We start from the raw sequence: 26959 nt of genomic DNA on the forward strand, positions 1-26959 counted from the left end.
AGAGAAACATAACATATTGACAATGGTTTAAAAATTTATATATTATATGGATATAATATACGACCAATGAAATTACTTGATGCATACCTATAGTTTTTCGACCCGACGAAATTGTATTCTTTATTATGGTTTTTATTTTTGTTTTGGTCGAATTAGGTGTGACTGATGAGTGTCAAAAGAAGAACGTTGATTGCATAGTGTTGGGACACTGAGCGAAAGGAATTTAATTGCCACTATCGTTGCACCCTTTAACACGGTACACTCTTTTACTTCCAATTGAAAATTTATTAAATTATATGTAAATAATTAAAAGTATTCATATCGCGTTCAGGTGTTGCTTACGAAATGATTGCAACATTTGTTATAATAATGGGCCTTCGGGGCATTCTTTGGATTCCAAGCCTGTTGACAGTGATGACATTAATGTAGTGAATGGAATGTTGCTTTTAGAAATATACTGCTTGTGTATATACGATTCAACAATTTAAAGAAAACGGTAGAGTATTCCAGCCAACGTTAACCATTGATAACGATGAAATAAGAGTACACAACTGCCAATTGTCCGCAACCAAAGCTTCATATTTAAATTTTCAAATACGACACTGTCTTGCCGTCCCAACCATTGAGTTCCTGCTTGTTTAATGCGACTTATAGACTTGTTGTGATGAAACTCCGCACAATCTCATATCGGCTTTTATCTATATAGAGAGACGTCTCCAGCAAGGGTCCGTGTCCCCAAACTGTCAAAAGCGGCAGTATAAGAAAACGAAGCATGTAAACAGGAAATACGTCTCTTAATTTTGATATCGTAATAATAAATAAAAGCTTTCATAAGCCATTTGGTCATTGCAGATCAAATATGCCCAATGTAAGTAAAGGTTGGACAGCGTGTTTATAGCAATCTCTGCCGAAGCGGTACTGCGTGTAGACTTTAACCTTTAAACGTAGCGGACATACGCTGTGCCTTTGTGAGAAATGATGTCCTAGCTGCAGTTTGTAAACAAATTTTGGGACGAGACTTATAACTCCATGGATTACATGATTGTTGACATGTTTCACTGAATAACAAAATTCATTAATAAAGAATTCCGTTAAAGAAAGCATAGAGTTAGGAGCCGGGGCGGGGGTGTTGGGCAATGGGGCACGTGCCCCCACTTTTATTTCCAAAGTAGCAAATGTGCTATTAATAATAGCACATTTGCTATTATTAATAGCACATTAATAATAGCAAAGAATCGTGTTTTGGATTTCTTAAGCCTTTGTTAATTTTAATATTTTATTTTAATGATTTATTTTTAGTCTGTACATGCTAAGGATTTAACCGAGGTTGCTAAAGACTTTTGTTCAAGGAATGAACACAGGAGATTTTTTTTGGAAAGTTCTAAATATGGATGGACAGAAGTACATATGTAGGTTGATAGAGTCACGTGCACCATAATAGTATTGATAGCATATTACTAACACGTCATATTTTTTAAGTGATATGGCTGGTGTGTAACGATTTATAGCATAACGAGTGGTGGTTGTGGAAAGTGCCCCTCTGATGTTGTGCCCCCACTTTTGAAAGCTTCCTACTCCCCTGACAGAAAGTCAAACTATTCCGCATTACAGGGTGAAAATGCCGATTCTCTTTAATTGCTCTTGGATATGAACCACAGAAGGTGGTCGTAATAACCGATGTTCCCTTTATGGCACTTTGTTTGATATGAAGCTCACATTTAAAGATTCACCTTACTAAATTTAATAATAGTTGTTTGCAATAAATTTATAACAGTATGATCAATATCAGTGCTTGACATGATGAAGCTGACTATCACTGGAGTGTAATAATATCAGAGGTTACGAGGTCATAACGAGAAAAAATATGTATTCTCATATTCATTATATGTTGAAAGAAAATGAAGCATTGAAATAAGGGTATTGCACAAAATTATCCCCAGTGTCCGACCGGGTACTCAACGATCTTGGAAGTCAAAATAATATATACACAGAAGAGAGGGCAGTGCGCCCCATGTCGGTTTATGGACCGTGTCTTTTATCTAAAATTTTGTTACTCTTTATCCGGGATAAAAGAAAATCCACATTTCTGATTAACGACTTTTAACTCTGATTTCTGTTGAAAATCACGATTTGTCATCACCTTAAAGCCACGTTTTGTTTCTCAACGTATACAATTACGGAAACGTCTGTTTCCTGGGTTTGTTTTCCCTTGTCAAGAAATATTCTTTTGCGGGAACGTAACCACACATATTATTGATATACCAGTTTACGATAAATAATCGAAGCGATCGCGAACGAATTTCAGAATTGAATTGGATGAAGAAGCTGCCAGACCTCAGGAGAAATGGGTCGTTTTTGCCTGACTCTCTTCAACTTCTGTATTGTAATTTCTCTTACCGGGGCCTGTGTTGTTAGCAATGAAAGTCGTAAGTTTTTTTTGTTATTGTCAATTTTGTCTAGTTATAGAAAGTTTTATCATTAAAATAAAGTTTTTCTATTTATAATAACCAAATACTGTAGAACTTTTCAACCTTTTCATTCATACAGTTAGACTGCAAGTATGTATATATATATATATATATATATATATATATATATATATATATATATATATATAAATATATATTTATAAATATATAATATATATATATATATATATATATATATATATATATATATATATATATATATATATATATATATACATATATAAACATAGACATAGACATATAAACATAGACAGGCCAGCAAGTTCGCACGTTTCTGCACCGTGGGAGGGTTGTAATTAGTCATAAACAGAAAGCGTGTGTCAGGAGTTTTGGACTTGTATTTTAATAAGTCCTCACGGTTCAGTCTGTCGGCCCTAGAAATACCCTGTCTCATTAAGTGAAGGGGTGTCCGACAGTCAAGAAGTAATCAGTTACAATTGATACCAGGTGTTCATAACCATGTGGGTCGGAGCAAATGCATTTGAGTCTAAGGCATTGGCTGCAGACTATATGGGTGGAAACTATTAAAGTGTTAATATATATGAATGTATGAGTAGCCTTATAATAGACCTAAGTGGTTAAGGATCTGGTATGACTTATTACAACCACCTAATCAAATCCTTATGAGCTTTATGAAACAGGATTCTGCTTTATTCAATGACGATCAGTCTGTATGCGAATCGTTTAATGTAGCCCCATGCTAGCTTTCGTACCCCAACCCCCAAAACTTAGCTTTCGACCCGCTACCTCCAGGCTTCCTTACCCAGTTTATACCTCCGCAGTAATTTCCGTTGCGGAAAACCTCGTGCCAAATATGCCTCCATATTACCCCGAGGACTGGTTAAAATTCCCAATGTTGACTAAGACCCCATTCCCTCTCTTGTAATTTAAGCAATTTCACTTACGTAGTCTACTGTGTTCTTTGAAAAGAGGGCAATTATATAGGTGAAACAGGTTCTCGGTTCCGCTTACATTTTAATAATAAAATCAAAAATCAAACTTTAGCAGGATTCCCCGTTTCCGAACATTTCAATCTTCAAAGACATTCTCTCAAAACCTTAAATGTATCTTAATTGCCTGGAACTTCAAATCCGTAACAGATCGTAAACGAAAAGAAATTGATTGGATCGTTCGAATTAAGTCAACTGTGTTCTTTGTAAAGAGGGCAATTATGTAGGTGAAACAGGTTCTCGGTTCCGCTTACGTTTTAATTATCACTGAAAAATATCAAATTTTTGCAGAATTACCTGTTTCCGAACATTTCAATCATCATAGACATTCTCTCAAAAATCTAAAATGTATCTTAATTGCCTGGAACTACAAATCCGTAACTGAACGAAAGAAATCGATTGGATCGTTCGTTTTATTCTCAAATCACCGGCCTCAACAAAGACTTGGGACTTCCAAAACATCTAGGAGTTCCACAAACATATGTAATCCGTTCTTTATTTGTTCCTTAACCCGCTTCCTATATAGTAATGGTTTATTTGTATTAATTCAATCACTGCCGCTCGCTCTAATCATACTTTCATTGTGTTTTTCATTTTGTAGTTTCACAGTAGATATTGTCTTGCTCGTATCGCAATCTATGACATGTTGCTTTCTTATGTTATTCGGGGGAAAAGAATGTTATACAACAACACATTGTCTTGAACCGCAACTGTTATCAATTATTCTTGATTGCAATTCGGTGAACTTCAAGAGCTGTATATAGTATTGTTGGTGTAAAATTAATAACAATAAAACTCATTGAAAGAACATCGAAACGGTTCTAAAGCATTTGCCACGACAAAGAAAATAGAGGAAGAAAAAAAAACCACTCATGTTACTTCAGAAGCTTCGCAAGAAATTCAGGAAATTGTGTAAGACGTCTGTAGGAGTGACAAACGATGCTCAGTAAGTGTAGTAGAAGAATTAATATTATTTTAACCATAAAAAAGGAAAATAGAGGAAGAAGAAAGAAAACAAAAACACTCATGTTATTTCAGAAGCTTCGCAAGGAAATAAGGAAATTGTGTAAGACGTCTGTAGGAGTGACAAACAAGGTACAGTAAATCTAGTATAAAGCATTAATATTATTTTAATAATACTAATAAATTCCATTAATATAGCGCATAATACAGCGTGTCAAAGCGCTTAACAAAGTATGAAAAAAAGGAAACCAAGGAAAAAAATAGGAATCAAACAGAAATGTTTTAAGTTGTCTTTTGAAAACACAAAGGGAGGGAGAGTCACGAATTTGAAATGGGAATTCGTTCCAAAGAGAAGTCCGCCATAACGAGTGCTGGTACGTGGACCAGGAGTTACTTGTAAATGCGCATGATAGGAAGAGCGAAGCTAGCGTATCTGTAGTTGACCGCGCAAAGGAATAAGAAGGTCATTGATATATTGAGGGGCAAGGCCGTTGATCGCTTTGTAGGTGTGAAGTAGGACTTTTAACTGGATGCGATGAGAGACGGGAAGTCAATGCAATGAATGGAGTACTTGAATGATGTGATCAAACTTTTTAGTGAGGGAGACTAGGCGCGCAGCATCGTTCTGAATTCTCTGAAGAGGAGTTATATGAGAAACTGGCAAATCCACATACAAACTGTTGCAGTAATCGAGATAGGAGGAAACAAAAGCGTGAACCAGTCGTTCAGTTGAGCCTTGATTTAGATACCTCCCGAGTTTACCAATTTTGTAAATACTATACGCAGCTGAACGACAAGTGTTCTGAGTATGTTTTCGCATATCAAGCAAGACACCAAGATCACGTGTATTTTCGGAAGGAGTTATGACATTTGTACCAACAGTGAGGTCAGGTAGGTTACTCATATCTCCAAACTGGGAGGTGACGTGGATGACGTTGGTCTTTTAATCGTTAAGGAGTAAACTGTTGCAAGTGAACCATTGCTTGGGTTTCAGTGATAAAATTGGAGAGACTGGTTAGACATGTATCATGATCATTTTGTTTCATGATAATGTAAAGTTGCATATCGTCAGCATACATAACGTGTTAAACACCCTAATGTGAATCGAAATGATGACTTAAAGGACCAATATACAAAAGGAATTCAAGTGGTCCAAGGACAGACCCTTGTGGAACCTCCAAGGTATTAGGTAAGGAGACGAAAGAGAATCTTTTACGACTATGGTTTGCTTTCAGTCTTCAAGATAGGACTCAAGCATCTTTATAGCCGATCCAGTAATACCGTAGCTTTGCTGAAATCTTTTAATGACGATTTGCTGATCAATTATGTCAAAAGCTGACGAGAAGTCAAGCAAGACGACGACAGCCTCAAGACCTTTATTAATAGCAATGAGCATATCGTTGTAGATTTTGATGAGAGCAGTCTCAGTAGAGTGGAAACTACGATATGCCGATTGCATCATAGAGAAAAGCCCACAGTCGTGTAAATAAATTAGCAATTGCGCAGTAGCAATTTTCTCTAAAACCTTCCCGAGAAACATTTGTTTGGCAATGGGTCTGTAATTACCTACAGTGTAAGTCATTATGATTTAAATTCGATTTCTTTAATAGTGGTACAACACAGGCCACTTTTAATTGTTCTGGAAATGAACCAGCAGAGAGAGAAATATGTATAATTTGAGTAATGTACGGGAGAAGAACGTCAGTACAAGATTTCACCAGCCAGGTAGGTATAGGGTCCAGTTTGCCAGATTTTTAAGGACACTCCATGATAGTCTTGCGTATTGACTCTCAGTGGCATGTTCGAAGGATGTGAATTCACTTTTGCAATCAGCACCCACATCAGGGAGAACAACTGGACTTGAGTTTTTAAGACTGGTGGTGACTGTGTTGACTTTGTTGAAAAAGAAGGCAGCAAAATCGTTAGCCCTTGCCTCATTGGACTCGTGGTCTGGAAGGACTGGATAAGACTTGGCAGTGGACAGCTTTCGAACGAAACGGAAGAGGTTTTTGTTATCGCAGGTAGTGGTTCCTGCTGTTAGGTATTGTGATTTTGCTTCCCCCAATTAATTGGAAATAGATACAGCATTGCTCACTATACAACTGTCTATGGACCTCTAACCCTGTTTTAATCCAAGTGCGCTCATTACGTCGTCGCATCCGCTTAGATTCCCTAATGTTTTTTGTGTACCAAGGAGCATTTGGTCTCAGCGAAACAAATGAGGTCTTGACGGGGAGGTGTTTGTCTATCAGTTGGCGGAGAGAAGATTAATATTGCACAATTGCATCAGATGGATTCGATATAGACAATAACTTCTAACCATAATGAGATGGAAGAACGTTTAGGATGTTACATCTTCCCGCTGGTAAAGTAAACATTTACCGTTTTTCCAATAAACAACTGTCACTTTCGTTATTGCAAATGGTAGATACATCGGAATATTGGATTTTATTTGTAGAAGAATATACCCTATGTTTTGCAACAGCACAGTTGACACCTTTATTATAGCTGAGTTTCTTCGTTTGTTTTTATTCTTTCTTTCTTTTTCTTAAACTATGACTGTCCATTTTAGAACTAAAATGAAAGCAAAGTATCTATCTAGTCTCATCTCAGTTCAAAAGAGTAATAAGTAACACTTTAAGGGTTCCAGGATTATTTCCAATTTTGAGGGGGTGAATTCTCCGGCATAATGAGAACAAGGCTCTACCAATTGTGCTCAAAATTGATCACAAATATCCTCCTCGGGTATATGAACTATGCCTTTTGCGATAAGTCACTCTTCGCCGGATCGGAAGAAAGTTATATACCTGAATACTCTCTTACTACATACTGCATTCTTACTCTTTTGAATAATTTTTAAAGTAATGAAATGACCGATTAATTTTAATCCCAATTAAAGAGTCAATCAGTCAGAAACATTTTTCCGATTAGATGGCTTTTTTGCTATATCGGAGCTTCTAGTGTAAAAAAAATGCATGTTTTGCGCAGTATTGTAATATATATATAAATTTTTATGTGTAACATGCTCTTGGAGAAACTGAGGAACATATGTTCTTTATTACGCCGGTAATTGTTTAATTTCGAGGGAAGAGACGAATTCAAGTCTCAAATTCTCCACTGCGATATAGATCTAACAACTTGTGCTAGAATCTTCCATAATAGTACAGTCCTTCGTTAATGAAACAGCAAATACCTATTCCATCTCTCTATAGTTTGCCCTGATAAAAATCCCCTCGTATTCTACATCATTCATTAATTTAAATTAAAAAAAGACGTTAATATGGAGTATATTGAGACTACCAGGCTTCACAATGGCAGGCTAAACACGTAAGGTATACGGATCGCTTGAAATTTACCAATTTTTATGGCGAAAAGGAGAATTTATCTGCACAGGATTGTATTCTTACTTATTTATTGTACAATACGTCCAATGTCATGTCTCAAGAAAAAAGACGAAGAAGCAGACCATCAAAATCAGCCACAACATCTTTACCCAAAGGCGCACGTGCTTTTGCCTGAGCGTATGGGGCTTATTGTGCTACATATCTGAGGAGCCCGAGGTTGACGAGGATTAAAGTGATATAGATGTAGAAGGAGGTTGGAAGACTTCAGTAGAGGAGTTTCAACAAACTGTGGCAGATGCCATGGAAACTCTCTAAGCCTCAATCTCGAAACTGAAAAAGGCTTGGGCAAAGCTGTGGAATTCCAGGCAGAACGTATAGACACATTAGAATTAAAGATGGCGGCTAAAGAAAAGGAATGCGAGGATCTTTCCCGTAAAATCACTCGCTTGGAGCAGTCAATATTATCCACCAACACCGAAGTTAATAAACAGGAGATGATGGCAAGGAGGAACAAGCTTCGTATTGTGGGGATTCCTTCAACAGAAGCGGAGGTATGTGAAGACATCGTCAAAACAACAGTACTTCCTTTGTTTAGAGACATTCCCGAGATATCGATCGAGCGGTGTCATAGAGACGGACGAAGCAATGAGGAGATATCGCCACACATTCTAGTCCGGTGCCTTTCATATAGAGAGAAGATCGCTATCATGAAAGCCAGACGAACGACCCTAGCAGACCGGTAATTTTTTCATCGTCGATGATCTAACAAACATCGATCTGAGTGAAAAGAAGAAATGGGCGCCTAAAGTCAGCGATCTGTACAAGCAAGGTACCAAATTTAGTTTTATCGGAGGAAAATGGAGAGCAGCTTCTGGAAGGCCATACCAGTTCTGAGAACTGCTGATTGTTTCTTATTAATTTGGACAACTGGATCAATTTCGCTAATTTAAAAATGGATTAAAAGTCCTGTAAATATGTACTACAATACTTATTATTCTCCTTTTATTATTGAAAACAACCTTCGCTAAGCAGTGGATACAGCCTGTAGGGTGTTATTGTTTTTTAGGCTCTTCGTACAGGTTCCATATGAACCGAATCAGTTGGATGGACGTTCACCCATTTGGGGTTTACGTCCTGGCCAATTGTATAGATATTTTCTTTTTTGTTTTGTCTACTCGTGTTTTTTCTTTCTCTCTTCTGTCTCTTTCTACGCCATCAGTTATAACATTAGATTAAATTAGGTATTTGCAAAAGCATATTTCATTCAAATTTTATACGCTTTTAGTCAAGCAAGCAGCTTATACAAATTTTATTTCTAAATGGCTGACTTGAAAATTTGTTCCTATTTAGTTCGTCGAATTCGGCAGTTTAAGAAAAGGCGTAAGATTGTTTGCATATATGCGAATTGATGAAGACATATTTATTTATTACAAGAAACTCATAGTACCCCAGTGACGAATATTATTGGCAAAATGAATGGGGAGGTCGTATAATTGTTTAGTCATGGGTCATCTTGTAGCAAAACTGGGTGTTTGTATTCTTTTGAACCCGTCTTTAGACGTGACCATAATTCAGTGTTTGCCGTCGACTAATGGTAGATTTGTTATAGCCGAGGTAAACATTTTTGATAAAATAATTGTTTGCATCTATGGCCCTAACTTAGACAGTGCTGATTTCTTTCAGGAATTATTACAAATATTGTGTAATAACTCGAGTGATTCTATTATCATGGGCGGTGATTTCAATTTCGTTCTCAACTTAAATCTGGATAAACAAGGTGGGAACTTACGTACTAACTTTAATGCTAGATCAAAATGTTTAGAAATCATGTCAACTTTAGATTTAATAGACATCTGGAGAGACAGGAATCCATTTCAAAAGGATTTTACTTGGAGATCAAATATCTCTCCAGACATTTTTTGCCGTTTAGACATTTTTCTTATCTCGCGCAAACTGGGGACATTGGTAACTCGTTGTTTTTTTCTCCCAGTTTGCAGTCTGATCATTTTATAGTTAATTTAAATTTATTACTGCATTCTGAAAAAAAGAGGACCAGGTTTTTGGAAATTTCATTGTTCGTTTATTAGGACATATAATACACTCAACTCATCACTAATACCATTTTTTTCTACTGCTATAATATGCCAGTCTCAGAATTCCTCGGCCACTTGGGAGATTGTGAAATATAAAATTCGTAATGTTTCTCTAAGGTATGGTAAAGTTAAGGCAAGCGAGCGCAGAAAGAAAGAAGTAGAAATAATTAAACAAATTTAAGAGTTAGAGAAAGAATATCATTTTAAGCTCTACTCAGATACACTTAACAAGCTAACTGTCGAAAGAAATAAACTCGAGAAATGCTTTGATTATAAATTACATGGTATTATTGTCCGTTCTAGAGCTAGATGGGTGGGACAAGGTGGAAAAAATACAAGCTACTTTTTAAGTCTTGAAAGACGTAACAAATCCTCTAATGTTATTCGTAAGTTAAAAGATCGGTGTGGTACCGATGTTACTGATACCACCTTAATTCTTCGAGAACTCTTCTATTTTATAAGGATTTGTATACGAGCCAGGGTAACGACAATTTTTTCTTTTGCAAAATTTCAAAATTGTTCATTGTTGAACTGTTGATGAAGCCAAACTTTGTGATGGTCTGCTCTGATATAGATCTGCTCTTTTTTCAATATGTAATGGAAAAAGCCCAGGGAGTGATGGCCTTTCAGTTGAGTTTTACAATCATTTTTGGCCAAATATTAGTAACATGATCACTGATTCCCTCAATTTTGCTTTTCAGCAATCTGCTCTCTCCATGAAGCAATCTGTAGTTTGATAACGCTTATTCCGAAACCAGATAAAGATCATACTTTGGTCAAAAATTTTCGTCCAATCTTATTGGTCAATATGGATAACAAATTTTGTTCCAAGGTGTTAGCAACGAGAATAAAAAAGTACTTAACTTGATCATCGGCTCCAGTCAAACAGGCTATATTTAAGGTCGTTTTATTGGAGAACATATTCGCTGTATTTTGGACACTATGGACTATTGTAGGAATAATTCGATCCCTGTATTTTTACATTTTATTGATATTGAGAAGCATTTTGGTAGGTTGAATTGTGACTATATTTTGCACTGCTTACATTTGTTCAAGTTTAATGATAACTTTTGTCAGTGGGTTCGTACCCTCTACGCATGTTCTGCTGCTACGGTTTGCAATAATGGTTTTGCATCTCATTATTTTGACATTACTAGAGGTATTAGACAAGCGTGTACTTTAAGTCTTTATAATTTTATAATTTGTGTGGAACTGTTGGCTATGAAAATTGATGCTAATGAGACTATTAAAGGTATTTCTGTTCATAATGAGGAGCTTAAAATTCTTCAGTACGCAGACGACACAGTTTTGTTTTTAGATGGACCTTATAATTTATTAGAAGATACTGTTTTAGTTTTGAAGCATTTTGAATTGGCCTCACGACTTAAATTTAAATTTGACAAGTCCAATATTTTCTCTCTTGGTCCTTTCATTGGTCTTAAACCAAATTTTATTGATTTGTATTCGTTCAAGTGGACTGAAAGCCAAGTTACTGCTTTAGGAATCGTTGTGAGTAATGACCGTGACAGCCTTTTCAGGCTGAATTTTGTGCCAAATTTATCTCGGCTAAAGCGTACTTTGAATTTGTGGTTATGTCGTGATTTAACCTCAATTGGTAAACTTATTCTGGTTAAAAGCTATGGTATTTCCCAGTTTGTATACTTATTTCAATGCTTGCCAAATCCTCCGGATTGGTTTATCGAGCAAATGGATACTATTTTATTCAAATTTTATCTGGCGTGAGACACCAGACAAGATTAAACGTAATACGCTGATTAGCTCTATCCCAGAAGGTGGGCTGAATGCAACTCATATTCAAAGTTTCATACACGGTTTGAAATGTTCCTGGGTTAAGCGTTATACTAACAATAACACTCCTTTTTGGAAGTTGTACTTTAATTATTACCTTAAGGATTATGGGGCCCATTTGGTTTTTGATTGTAATTATAAGGCAGTTGATATGCACACAAATAATGTATTTATCAACGATATTTTACACGGTTGGACTCTCTTTGCTTCTAAAGATGTCTTTAAATAATTTGAAAGTCAAGTGATATGGAATAATTACTACATAAAGGTGAATAATCGTATTATTTTTTATAAAGCATTGTATAACAATGGTTCATTTATGAGTAGCTTATTCAAAGGGTAATCACTCGTCCTAAGTCTATTGTTAAATGGAATGATAAGTTAGATTTAAATGAGAGTCAATGGATGTAATCTTTCAAATTCCGTTTAAGTCTTCAAGGGAAAGAAAGATAAAGTATTTCCAGTATCGCTGTCTTCACCATATTTTGAGAACAAATTATTGATTATTTTAATAAAAATGACAGATAACCCTCGTTGTAATATCTGCGGAGTTAATGATGAAACAATAGAACATCTTTTTTGGGAATGTAATATTAGTGCTAGCTTTAATTTTAGACGTTGAGCAAAATTTTTTCAATAGACAGTTTTTTTTCCAAAAAAGATGTTTTCTTTGGATATCAACTGTTATCAAAACATCCATTGAACTTCTCAATTTTTTTATATCAAATATTACACATTTCAGAAGAAAGTTAACAATGATTCGTTAATTATAAAGGAATTTTTGTATAAGTTCAAATTTCAACTACAAGTGGAACATTAATTACATAAGAACAAATTACGTGGGCCGTTTCCGTTCCAGACCTTAAAGGCCACTTTTAGTACGTACCCATTTTTATTTGAAGAATAGTGTTTGCTGTTATGCCATTACTGTTATGTTTATATGTATAAAGGTTTTAATGCAGAATTTTTGCGTTTATGCATTTAAGAAAAAATATGTAATAAATGTTGAACAAAAAAAAAGCTGAACAATAAATGATGGCTCAAAAAATGATAATAATAAATAAATAAAAACAATTTAAAAATGATGCAGAAAAAGATATTAATGACCTCCAAATAAATAACTTTCAAAGCACCTCATTTGAAAAAATTGATACAATATCTCAAATCCTCTCAAAAATTATATTGGATAACTATAATAAAAATTGCCCCATTAAAGTAAGCGTTAATAATAACAGGTCTTACAAATGAAATCTTTAATTAAATCAAGGCCAGGAGAAAACTGAGAAGGGAATTTCAACAAACTAGAACTTTTTACTTAAGACTAAAATAAACAGAATCAAACCATGAAATGAACAACAAAATTAAAATCCAAAGTATATATCCTATTGAAAAAGAGTATAATAACATTTCAAAAGAAAAAGACCAAAAAAAGTTTGGTAAAAATTAATGCCATCTTTAAACCAACAGAAAACCCAGACCTAGGAATCAGCACTAATTATTTAATTGATAAAAAGTGGAACAAAATTCAAAACCTCAAAAAACAATTGAACTCTTCGCAACTACCATTAAAAATATCTTTACTGTCCCGACTGACCCAGTTTCAATAACCGCTTTAAAGAAGAAATAGACAACTTTGTCCAAAGAAATGCTAATAACCTTCTCCCATACCTCAATGGTACTTTACATAACCATAACCCCCTTACCAAACCAATTAACCATAACAAATGGAAAAGGGCAATGAACAAATCAAAATATTCTCCCGTGGGAAAGATGGGGTAATGTACATAATGCTACAAACTTGCCCAGATAACTTTATAAAGCTAAATATACATCTCTTTAACGAGACACTTAGAACAGGCTATATTCCAAAGCCATGCAAACATGCTCTTGCAATACTTATAGTTAAACCAAACAAAACCATAGCTAACCCAGAAAACTACAGACCTATAAGCCTACTTTCAGCAATAGGACAAATTTTCGAAAAAATAATGGACAACAGAATAAGAATCCACCTAGAAAGCAATAACTTCTCTAATACCTCTCAATCCGGATTCAGAACAAATAAATCTACACAAAAAACCATTGCTAGATTAACTGGAGGAATTAAAACATGATTTAAAAGTAAACTCAACACAACAGCAGTCTTCCTTAAAGCACAAAAGGCATTCGATAAAACCTGGCATAATGGTCTCAAATACAAATTATTAAAATTCATCCTCCCAGTAAATTTCACCAGGCTCCTTTGTGCTTTCGGTTTATGCAAATTAAGTACAATTCCATCCATTCCGATCCTTTCATTCTTGAAGCTGGCACTCTCCAAGGCTCAGTATTTAGTCCTCTTGTATACTCTTTGTATATAAACGACCTACCAACCAATAACGTCAGTAATACAAAAATGAGCCAATTGGCCGACGATATAGCCATGTGGAACACATGTAAAACAGTCACAAATGCATTAAATTATTTACCAAACTCAGGCTATATAATAGAAGAGTGGTGTTACCAGTGGCGAATAGAAATAAACCCAATCAAAAGTAAATTCATAATATTCGAATACCCGTTTAATAGTAATAAAATAAAAACCAAGACAATCAACCAATTTAATAATACAATAAATAATAGTAAAGAAACTAAAATATAAAACTCATATAAATAAAGTTACGGGGATAGCATGGAGAACCCTTAAGACTCTACGAACATTAAGTAATACAAACATATTAAGAGCCGAGACTCTCCTCAAAATCTATCATTCCAAAATCAAACCTATTCTTCTGTATGTTAGTTTCGCCTTTATTAGATCTCCGAACTTTAATAAATTAAATAGCATCCAAACTCTGCCTACCATATCTGCCTCAAAACCCCAAGATATACACCAATAGACAACTACATGAAATTGGCAAAACATCCAGCATTGATATAACTATCAAAAACTTTAACACCAAACATCTCGACAATAACTTAATACATGACCCTCTAATAAAAAATCTACGCCTTGATTATATAATATCAACTACCCACCCAAAGCTTAAATCAACCAGAATCATAAGTACCCTGGATATCCTTAAATTTAACTCGTGGAAGGAGGCCTCGGCCTTAGCAGAGGGGGCATGATAGACTGGTGGCCCCTAAGACCTATAACAAACTAGGAACTCGGTGGCTACAGTGCTTGTGAGCTATGCAGCACAGTCACCGGGTGCGATATGAATGCTCTATTCTCCTTAAAAGTTATCCAGTCAGGGCAGGGGCAGCCTTCCAACTCCACTTCCGCCTTCCTACAATTCTCATTGTTTTACTTAACACACACACACAAAAAAACACGGCTCGTCTTATACACAAACTCTTTCCTCTCTGCTAAGCATTACTTAGGTCCTTATTAAAATCGTTCCAAGATACTGATAAAAAAATACATATATCTATTAAAATATATATCTATGTGTATCTATGCATATTGTTGTATAAAAACATTTCCAAATTCTGCAGGAGCTGGGCTTAACCCAGTTCGATCAGAGTAATGACTTTACACACTCACTAACGTCAGTCATTTTGTTATATTTTTTTTATTATTGTCATCTTTAATGAGGGTAGTCCTGCTCAGTGCAGAAGCACTGCTTTTTTTTCCAGAGGAGCCTTCAAATACAAAAGACATATATAATCATTCAGCCACAGGATCCTGATGATTCCCTATGGGGAAATGGAAGGATGGTATTTGTGTTTCCGACACCTCCGTCAAACACTCGCAGTCACTTGAGGCTATCAGGTGGTTATGAATTGGGCATTATGCATGATTTCATCGTAAATCTTGTTTATTATGCATTCTGTCTCAAATATTACACGAAATAGGAAGTCTAAGAGTTGTTTTTTTCCCTTCAAATTTTATGTCCAATTATTTGTTTTTTTCCATAGCCACACTTTCCCCGCCCCACTTTCCCCTACTTTATCCAGCCCTACTTTCCCCGAACCTCAAGCCTTGATTCTAGCTTGAGATTATAGTAAATTGAGGCATATACAATAACATATTAAAAGTCAATACCATCATAATTCGTAGAATATTTAAAAAACAAACAAATATTAACTAAACTCACTTGTTGAATATGGGTTATTATTCTCTGGAAAAACAAAGTCAGGACATACGTAAAGTTATACGTATTCGATGAATTTCAAATAAGAAGAATCTGTTGTCATTGCTACAAACCCGGATGTGTTATTAACAGATTTCATGACCCTCGATACATTTCGTGTTTTTTTTTTAAAGTTCAAAGAACTTCAGTCATATCCTTGACAATTGTTCAGATGATTAGTTTAAAAAGAGAGACTTAGTCTTCGTCTTCATTTTCTGCAGTGGCTATTACATTAAACTTGGAAATAAGATTATTCATTTCAATTGACTACTAAAGTTTTATGGCTTTTGCAAATGCGTTGATAATTATAATGATAAACTTTAAATAATAAAAAAGTTACTTCGAAAAGAGAGGAGGGGATTGAGGAGGGGAGGGGGATTGAGGAGAGGGAGGGGGATTGGGTATATCGAGGCCATGTAAGGGTAACTGGATAATCTTTGTTGAGCGTGAAGTATTATAAGACTAATTCTTTGAAAACCTCATGTGTCACTTTACAAAATGCTGGGAATTAATTACATCATTAAACCACCGTGAAACACCTTGCATTCAACCCTAACACCATTACAACATAACACCATGTTAAAAAATTACACCATGTTACACCCTTACAACATAACTTCATTACACATTTACACAATTACACCCACAACCTTGGATATATCTTCCGGCTATTCGTTCAGCATCTCAAAGTTGAAAAATGTTGCCAAGAGGCTTTTGACCTTTTGTAAACCATGCCAAAACAGGAATAAACTCAGTGCTGTAGCCACCAGCGAAACCCTCTCCATCCCCAGTCAGTAAATAGGTTTTGGTTTTACAAAATTGTTTTTGCGCCCCCCCCCCCCAAGCACTGTGAACCAGTAGAAACATGATATGGAGCTATATCGCCATATGAGTATAGAGAGCGCTAACGCCAACCATTATTGTGCTATGATGAAGCATGATACTACGTATTTACTGTTAGTGAGGGGTTGGAAGTCAAACAGCCAATATTTTGACTAGCTTTTCTTCAGTGCTTGGTCACCGAAAGGGACATGGAGTCTATGGCGGGAGGGGGGAGTGGGTGTGGTGGTAGGGGACAAGCCCGATCGAGCAGTTAGGTTGGCGGATATATAAAGCAGAATAATATTGGGGGAAATAACAAAGGTGTATATTAAATAAAAGCAATTTATTCCAAATGGAAGCATAAAGCCAGGGCAGCTGACTACATTGTCAGGGCTGCCAAAACCACACTCCCATTAGTATCTAACCACGAAAACCCTCGATGGCTGGGCAGTTCTACGAAAGTAAACTTTACTACAGTTATGTTCCATAACAACTCCCTGGTCTAATCAAGAGAAGATTTATAAGAGAGGAAATGATTTTTGCTAGGTTTTAATCACCAGATACCCGAGGAGGAGTCTTTTGTTTTGTTTGATATACCTAACTGATATAAGGCTTGGGGGATGGTATTGATCGCTTCGAGGAGCTTCTGGGTGAAGATGTACCTATTTAATGGATGTGTTGTGAATAATGTTCAGATATTGAGATTTTGGTGTTTATTGCAGTTTAAAAGGCAAATACTGCCGGATATAATAGGAGGCTTAACTTTTGTGTACTAAATTTGGACCAGGGTGTAGGAAGGTATACGTTAAATGACTTAAGCTCTTAAGGGTATTCAGAATCCTCCAGGCTTTCCCAGTATCAATGTTAATATGTTTCTTAAAATTGAAATTTGTAGACTAGAGAAATTCCAGGTAAACAGCTTCTTCACTAGTAGGAATGTTTTCATTAATAGTTTTGATATTATAGTCGTCAATAATCTCTTTGGCAAAAAGGGTATTTGGAAATTACAAGTTTGGACTTTTGGTGATATATTTTGGCTATCCATTTGTTACAGCATGTCCTAATAATATTATTTAACCATTTGAATGGCTGTAACACATAACTTGACTTTCTTACTACAGTGCCAGATATATAGCAAGAACCTCAGCGAAACGGATAAAGTGCGTTGATATATGGTTTTTGTGAGGGAAGTCTATGACAAAAATGTGAACGTATCAAAGAGGACTGACGACCCAACACTGGGGTGTATCATTTGATTTCATTTGATTAACATTTCTGGATGATTAGTAGTACTATTATAGTGAGCGTCAGCTTTCCTTTTCAGTTTCATTCCTCGAATTGGCGTCAGTTTTTCTCCTATTTATGTTTTGCAGTACTCTGTAATTTTGGATTTGTAATTTTCTGGCGACATACTAGGGGACCAAAATAGAGAGTTTGTAGTCATTACTTGTATTGGGATCACCTCATCTGGGTGTCTATTCCCTCCAAACGGTAAAACAAGCTTATATCGTCAGATTGGAAGCTTCTAAGTTCCTGTTTTTTTTCCAGCCTGCTTCGCCGGGCAGAGCTAATCTTCATCTATAATGTCTAATATCCCTTATCTCTCCTATTCTGACCCAGATCTCTCAAATTGGTAAATCCACCCAAACAAAGTAATAGTCTCCGGAATCCTGGCTGAAACTTCCCGAAATCCTATTGCATGGACCAAACGTATCCGTTAAGCTTACCCAAACACCCAAATATCCTCAATCAGAACCTTGAAAATATCAAATATTGATATCGCACCAGGAAATTCCGAAACTGCGAACTCTCTTCAAAAACCTGTGTCCACACGGTACAAAACTGGGCAAACCTGGCCTAAAAAAAAAGGGTTAACAAGTTCCTCTCAAAATGACCCTGCGGTTGTTTGTGGTCTAAACCCTGGCATTAAAAAATGCTGGAAATAAAAGTAGAACTAATTGTCTACAGTGCCAGATAAGAATTGGCTAAACTGCGTTGACTGCTTGCGAGGGACGGCATTGACTAAAATTGTTGTATAAAAGAGGATCAAGGACCAGCTTTATACCCAATCGACAAAACAAAACTTCAGGCTCCTACCTGACACTATAGTTTGAGCTCAAACGATATCGGAACTCAGACCGTTGATATTAATCTCCATTGAGGGGCCTTGGAGATAGGACGAGGGTATCCTGACAGTATGAAGGGAGGGGGGGGGGGGGGAGATATTAGTTACAAAACATGTTCCACTGGAGGGTCCCATCTCGGGATCGAATACGGTGTACCTATATTTACAACAACTCCTTGTCCCTTTTGGTGATCTGTTACTGAGATATAGTTAGATAGCTATAGTTGTGTTCGATCCTTTATATATAAAGATATATATATGTATGTATATATGTATATATATATATATATATATATGTATATATATAAATATATATATATATATGTGTGTGTGAGTATATATATATATATATATATGTGTGTGTGTGTGCGTGTGTGTGTGTGTGGGAGGAGGGAGGGTGGAGCAGAAAGCCTGTGGGATTTTAATTGTGTGTGTTTGCGTGTTCCAACAAACTGGACGTTATTCCATTGTTTTATGAATTTAAATAACTCAACCACAACTTGTTCTTTTAGATTCATATAAACGCAACAAAGTAACCTTGCATGGCGACACCATTTCTCCTTAACATATTTGTAACACATTGTTAACACTTGAGGCCATAAAAAATCTATGTTTTCCCATAGTGTTTGCTGTTGCATCTTAGGAACTGGCCTAATGGTGTGTTAGGCTAAATAGTTCAGTCAGTTTAATTGATGAACTTCAACAGTGTAATTGGTCATTCCTCAACAACTGAAAATGACATACACAGAAATTCAAACTAGATTGATATCAGTATTTTTTAACGGTCTACAATATATCAATATTTATTCTGTGCCTAAAGTCATCCTCTGTAATCAACTATATGTGCACAGGAAAGCTCGACCTCTTTGTGTGTAAAATGACGTAACAGTACTTCGAAACACATTGAATCCAATGTTTTGCCGGGCTTTTGCGGAGCGAAACAGTTTCAGACTTATCACTTGGTCATTCAATTGTCAGGGACTTTTACAAAGTAACACATGACAACTGCACATACATCTATCAGCAAAACGTATGGCACCCTCAAAAGTTCATCACAACTGTTTTCTTTCTATCTATATTGATCCAACTGAAGCTCCCAGCGATATTTTACTGACTGGAGTGACCCAATGCTCACTGAAATTCACCTGGAAACCTCCTCAGGACTGTCAGACACAAAATGGTAACATCATCAGTTATTCATACAAACTACAGAACGCTGATCGAGAAGAAGTGCGCAATGGAACAACGGAGAAGACTTACGTAGTTCTTGGTGATCTAGAACCGAACAGAAAATATTACTTCATGGTGAGCGCCGTCAACTCTGAAGAAACAGGACTATACAGTGAACCCGTCTGGGAGGAAACGCGTTACAGAAGTAACAGTTCTTTCACTTCCTTCATTCCTTTAAATTGGTCTCTATTACCTTCAGTTTATTGAATAAGAAGAATTTTACAAATGTGTCAAACTATTATTAATTATACTGTTTACAACTGTTTGACAGCTAAATCATCATGGACATTATATCACAATTAAGACAAATATAAGACAAATTTGATCTCATCTAAAGCCCTACCCATTAATTATATATGTGTTTCTTTGTGTGTGTCTATGTGTACGTCTGTATTAGGACCCACATGTCCTGGCAATAATCCATTGCGGTTTGGAGGAGTCTTACGGAGTACTGCAGGCACAGTTAGCAGTCGGCCGTGGGGAACTGGTCAACCTATCTTTATTCTCCCTCATCACCTCCGGAAGAATCCATTCAAAAGGGGAGGTGCAGTTATAATAGTCTGGTTCGGTACAGCTAAAAACTGTGGTGGCTCTTCAGTTCCCTGCCCAGGAAGAGTAACGGAAACTCAGGTATCAAGCGCGTGCCCGATAGAGGATGAATTCTCGCAGTTTAATGCAGGTTAGTTTTTGCTTTGTGATCAATAACATATGACAGATTCATATGAGTCGAATTTCTTGTAGTTATTAATATCTCTAATGGTTGTTAATGAGCATAAATCTTAATTGCAATAAATCATCTATGTCTGTAAGGTGATGAGCCGGGTCAGTTGGTGGTCCACTGAACTTTAATTTCAAGAATTAATGTAGTTTTGAAGCCTGAGTTGGTCTGCATAGGGAATGGAAATGCAAAATCTGAAAAAATCAGTCTACTTTTCTGATATATTATGCATCAAAGAGGTTTCTTTGAATGCGCAACATTAGTTATTAACAAATAAAACGTATTAAACCTTCGCTCGAATTATCAATTGCTTACATGGTGAAATATGGAACGAAACTCTCAGTGGTTGATGTAGCCTATATGGTCAGAGTGACTTCACCTCTGGCAAAGATCAGCATATATTGTAAACACTTTTGATTTACAAATCACATCCAATAATTTCTCCAATTGCACATTCACTCATGTTCTGAAAGTGTCTATAATCAAATATATAAAAAGTAAGTAATGAAAGGTTAATGACCTTTGTCCGCTGAAGCTATGATGCCGTCACTCAAGAAGTCACAATAGCCCAGGTCAGCAGGCGCCCATTTGAAGTCTATTAACCTTAAGGTTTCAGATAAATTTAAAACCTATATGGTTCAACTTATGACATGGGGACCTTAATACAATATTCATACATTAATTGTCATATTTTCCAAATGGCGTATTACAGTTTCGGCCATTTTGGCATAGTGTGGTTGTTAATTAATTTATACATATATATCTCTTACTCAGCTTGTCCACGGTATTCGGATAATCCCACAAAATTTAGCAAAGAGAGTAATAGTTCGTCAAATCTTTTCCTAACCTGGTGGGATTGGGACGTCACAGTTGACAGAGGTATCGGACCTATTACAGGTTACCTTCTGCGCCATGGCGAACTGGGAGAGCCTTCAACCGATATTCAGAAGGGGCTTAGCCTGCATCATCTGTTTACCGACCTAATCGATAGGAAGTGGTACTCTTTCGAAGTTATCGGAATGACGGGCACGTCAACTGTGGGTGGTGGATTATGTGACGGCTCTGCGTCATTCAAGGTTCTACACCTTGCGGGCTGTAAAGGTAGGTGGCTTCAAGTAGATGTCTATGCCAAAAATAGGGTGGACGACTGTTGATATAGCAAGCTTTGGTACCCTTGGTACTCGAACGATAATGGATGACATCTGTTACGTGACTGCTGGCTATTTATAAGTGGGATTCAACTACTCGAGATTAACCAACAGTCACCAGCGTATATATATATATATATATATGTATATATATATAAATATATATATATATATATATTTATATACACATACATATATATATATACATACATATATATATATATATATATATATCACAACATAGTGACGCCACACTTCTTGTGCGTGTCTATCGTTTTAATATGTAAATTTGGTTTTGTAACTATTAATGTAAATTTATTCTCAAAATGAAACGAAACGGTTTTGCCTTTGTATGTTTCTGCAATAGCAATGGATTAACAAAGCATTTATATTTTAGGCAATATCATTCATGTTATTTCTTATTCTTTCTTGATTGTCACGTTAACTACTTTATCATTTAGGGTTAGCCTCTGGGGAACAGACGGTAGACTATCAAAATAAGGCAACACACACATACTGTGAACACAGTTTTCGTAATCATGTTTGGGCCTTTAATTAACTTTGATTCCTCTTATCCTTTATATCATCAGGAGTACCATACGTTCATGTAGTGAAACCTTTTCGGTCCATATCAAATTTAGACTGCTTCATTCCCCCGAAAAAGGCGGATACAGTATTCATTCATTCTAACTGTTATGTTCTTCCCACAGTTCTAAAATGGATACATTGGTAGCCTAACACATATCGCACATATAAAAAAAAAATGGGTGCCATGATTTAAAATGTTTCTACATACTTGTTAATTGTACGCTCATCACCTTTGTGATTCACTATACTGTAGAAAATTCCTCAAAATGTTATTGAATTCGCAATCAATTTATATAACAAACTAAGGATTTTTCTTGGTTCTCCTTTTATACTCTCTTGCCAGATAATCACCTCAATTTTCACCGGAATATTATTTATCTTTTAATATTTTCATTATATAGAACCATCAGGAAAACCAGGGCAACCAGAAAGAGTGTACCTGCATCCGCGAGGGACGAGCCAAACGTCACTACAATTTCGATGGTATCCTGGCACCTGCAGCTTCGGGAACTACACCCTTGTTAGTGATAACAGGATAATCAAAACAGAGATAATATGCACATCTCAACGTTATATCGTATTGAATAAACTCACCGCATGCACAGAATATGAATTTCAGTTACAATTTGTCAACACCATTGGTGCAGGGCCAAAAGGTTTCGCGAGAGGAACTACGAAATGTGATAGTAAGTTGAGAATTCAAAATCTTGGTCAAACAAAGTTAGCCAAAAAATGGCGGAACATCACAAACTGCCAGGGTGTGTTGAGTGCCAATTAATAACTAACTCACAAGTGAAACTATATAACTTATAACCCGACTCATATCGACCTTCGTCGAGTCCACCGCACACTTCCCGACCAATCACGACCCGAATCCTCTCGACCGTCGTAACGCCCGTCGAACAATATCCGACTGACCACAACCCGACTATTTTTTACCTTCGGAGAGCCCCACGCACACTGTCCGAACAATTACTTATGACCCGACTCTTTCGACCTTCCTTAAGCCTGTCGCACACTGTTCGACAAGTCACGACTTGACTTCGTCAAGTGGAAAGTCGTGATAGTCGGACAATATGCCTGTGCTGAAGTTTCTGTCAGTTATAAGTCCCTCCGGATTTAGTCGGTAAACCTTTACATGAAGCGTTTCCTCGCAGGCAGCTGTGGTAACGTATCATGATAAATTCTACAGACATTACTGTGTGAAATAGGATCCAATCACAAACTGAGCCCAAACTATATAACTTTATACCGTGGAGTGAATGAAATAAGCTGCTAGTCTTTTAAACCTACAATTCAGTTGTTGACAGTTATTTTTCATCAATTCCTAAAGCTGTTGACTTAGTGAGGGACAAATTACACATGTTAGCTAGAGCCACAGGATGTAAATTAAAAACGAACTGATTGAGAAAATATGGGGAAACAAACCTTAATGAAGCATAGGAATAAAGCAAAATATATGAAAAGTAAACGAGTGTGAGGTTGCCTCTTATATAATCAACATTACCTCTGTAAAAAGAAAGTGTCGAGAGATCAATAATTGGAGAATCGTCGACAAAACATTAGATAAGAATGTGAGAAATTATACCTTCAATAGTTCAGCCTTCAGAGGTAACACAGAGTACCATGTCACCCTCAGAGCTAAAATAGAGAAGGTGAAAGTGACTCAGAAACTGCCAAGGAACTCACAGTTATGCTTCGTAAGTATATTGTAGGTGGTGATGCGGGTTAAGATGCAGTTGCTCTTAAACTGCAGAGGATCCTGAACAAAGGCATGAGTGTAATATATTTTACTCAGGGTATTATGATGCAATCTCATCTTTCACTCTATCGAACGCGATAAAAGATTTAATGTAGTGTGTTTATCTGAGTTTGTATATATATCGATATAGCGCCAAACTTTACACGGGGCGTCTGTATTTTCCATATATAATATTAACAACAGATGTGTCCGTTTAATATCTAAGAGTTTACATGTTGGTCACTCGTTTACAAGGTAACTTATGAGTCTCTATGGCAACCAAGAGGTACATGTAAATCGTGTACAATTTGAATATGTCTCAGCAGAGTAAAGAGGAACTAATTGTTCTCGGGAAAGTTTAAGCATTAAACACACTGCGTATATGTTTATTCTCCCCAAACAGCGAAATCCCCGTAAACGTCGATGTCAGCCAAGTCAATTCCACATCTGCGACTGTCTCGTGGGGAAAGGTTACTTGCGACCAACCCAAGAACGATGACGTCATTGGATACCACTACCGGTTCACATCGGACGGCAATGGTGTACGAGAAGATACAACGAAAGAACTAAAAGTGGAGCTGAATAGCTTAACTCCTAGTTCAAAGTACAAGTTTAAAGTCAAAGCTATGACTTCATCTAAAGAGGGTGGTCCTTTCACTGATGACATCGTCTTCGACACTCCTGAGTAACTTTCCTCCCGTTGGAGGTGGACTTCAGAAGATCAGACCCGACTAAGGAATATTTTGGTGTCTTGCGTTACCATGTGACAAGATATGTTAAGCAATTATTTGAATGAAAATAAAAACATAAAAAATAGTCGGTTCAATAAGCGATGATATTTGTATCCAAGTTGGTACTTAAATAAAAAGAAGATACGGAGACAGAGACAACAAAATAAATAAAATATAATTGTTCAGATACAAATAAATCTCGTAACTTCTTTTATTTTGTTTTCTCATCTCTACTGATGTATGTAAGTAAGGATGTTCGTGTATGTATTTATAGGGGTGTGTGCGTGCATGTGCGTGTGTGTGTGTGTGTGTGTGCATAGATGTGTGTATGCAAGCACGTGACCTCAAAATTACTGCAGGGTCAACAACAATATTTTCGTGAAACAGGGTTAGAACTGTTATGCACATATCTTTCAAAGCAATAAATGAGAATGCAAAAATTAACTGACAGACTTCCATTGCACTTTCCGGGCAAACGTGTGTAAGAATAATCGAGCCTCAGAAAATATACACATGGAGATAACTATAGTGATGCTCAGCTTCGCCAGAGCCAAGTTCAGAACCAAGGAGTGGAGCAAACGGTAAGTGGGCATATACATGTGGTTCACATCCTTAAATATGCTAGAAAAATGGCTAAATGTTCACATTGGGGAAATCGATGAATTGTTAGAACATCCCTTCAGACAGTCAGATGCATGAGTTCTTTTTCGATTTAGAGTTATTCGTTGTGTTCATGGAGTGTGTGTGTTTGGATGGGGGCTGTAAAAGCGAGCTGGTACTACCCACCCTCCTACAGTTTTGAGTACCACTTGTATGACATATTTTCCGGGTATTACGGCACGTTTTTTTTTTGTACATCGCATTTTGAGGGGGAGGGGGGTTGTTCGAGCAGTGGGGGACACCCTCTACTATCCTACTCCTCTGCTCCGGGGCACTATGTCGTAGCGCGCGTCAGGTGGAACCAGAAAGTGTTCCCAGCGTCAGGAAATTGGGCCTAGCGGGGAACTAAATGCGATTTTGACAAGCCTTTTTGGAAAACAAATCAAAACTGTAAATACATTGGTTATTACAATTCTCGAGGGCCTCTTTTAAAGACATGGGTGATCGCCGCCCTTGGGTAAAGAGGGGCGTCCAGGTCCCCTGTTGGTGTCCGATGGCGAAGCCCCTGAAAGCAAAGCGATTTGGTGCACTCTAGGGGACTCAAAATAATATAATAAGTTTCGCTAAAACAAAGGCAGGTTAAACAATTAAAAGCTGAATAATATCTAAGCAATAGAGGACGGAGTTTCATCAATAGGTATACAACATGAAAAGTCTTTCCTAACACACCAGAAATGGGATCTTTTCTCAAACCTTCCAAATGCATGTTTACTAGCATTGTTCATGCTCACAAATTCCCTCGCTACCGATGTGATATATATGTTTCCCATGCGTTGTTTGTGTACATTGCACACGGCAACCCAGTTTAATCTCTTCTGAGTCAGTGTGCTTCTCCGCCAGGATTTTACACGTCTGACTGCACCAAATGAGCGTTCTGCCTCTCACGAGGACACAGGGCAAACCAGTGGCAATCTTAGAAGCTGCTCAACCTGTGGAAAAGGGATCTCATTTCTGGTGATATATGTGCGGTATATCTGAAATTAAGGGCTAGCATTTTCCCCGGATAAGTGCTTGTGCCCTATTGTACTTTCCGTCCATGTTAGCTGTGCCGACGTAGGTTTGGCCACAAAGGTTATCCTTGTTGATTCCTAGTCTCAGCATGACATTGAATATCATGGATGAAATTGCTTTACCAATGGTGTCCTCTAGCTTATGAAACCCATTGAACCCCTCTTGTACTTGGAGGAAACCATCCACGTACCGTATGCACACAATTTCCTGTTCGACATTACTTATATCTTGCGTGCCATCGACAATAACTGTCGATATTACGGATCGACTGATATCCTCAATGATGTTCCGTGGTATCTGGTGGGCAAAAAATTGAAGCATATCTTCTACACACTGGTGGTGGGTCACATTTGTGTCCGTTCTAGCCAATCTTTCAATTCCTGGTCTTCCTTCGCTTGCATCAGGAGTAACTGGTTGAA

At 36.8% G+C, this 26959-nt stretch overlaps 1 protein-coding gene across 1 annotated transcript; it reads left to right on the plus strand.

Moving 5' to 3' along the window:
- The first annotated feature begins 2265 nt into the window (after positions 1 to 2265).
- LOC139978223 (protein sidekick-1-like) lies at positions 2266 to 25052 on the plus strand. Its single transcript, XM_071988186.1, has 6 exons — positions 2266 to 2426; positions 19807 to 20088; positions 20341 to 20622; positions 21436 to 21762; positions 22799 to 23083; positions 24542 to 25052. The coding sequence occupies exons 1-6, from the start codon at positions 2345 to 2347 to the stop codon at positions 24553 to 24555; spliced, it is 1272 nt and encodes a 423-aa protein (XP_071844287.1). The 5' UTR covers positions 2266 to 2344; the 3' UTR covers positions 24556 to 25052.
- Positions 25053 to 26959: the final 1907 nt, after the last annotated feature.

The sequence above is a fragment of the Apostichopus japonicus genome, chromosome 13 (assembly GCF_037975245.1).
Source record: "Apostichopus japonicus isolate 1M-3 chromosome 13, ASM3797524v1, whole genome shotgun sequence".
In the NCBI taxonomy this organism is placed as follows: Eukaryota; Metazoa; Echinodermata; class Holothuroidea; order Aspidochirotida; family Stichopodidae; genus Apostichopus; species Apostichopus japonicus.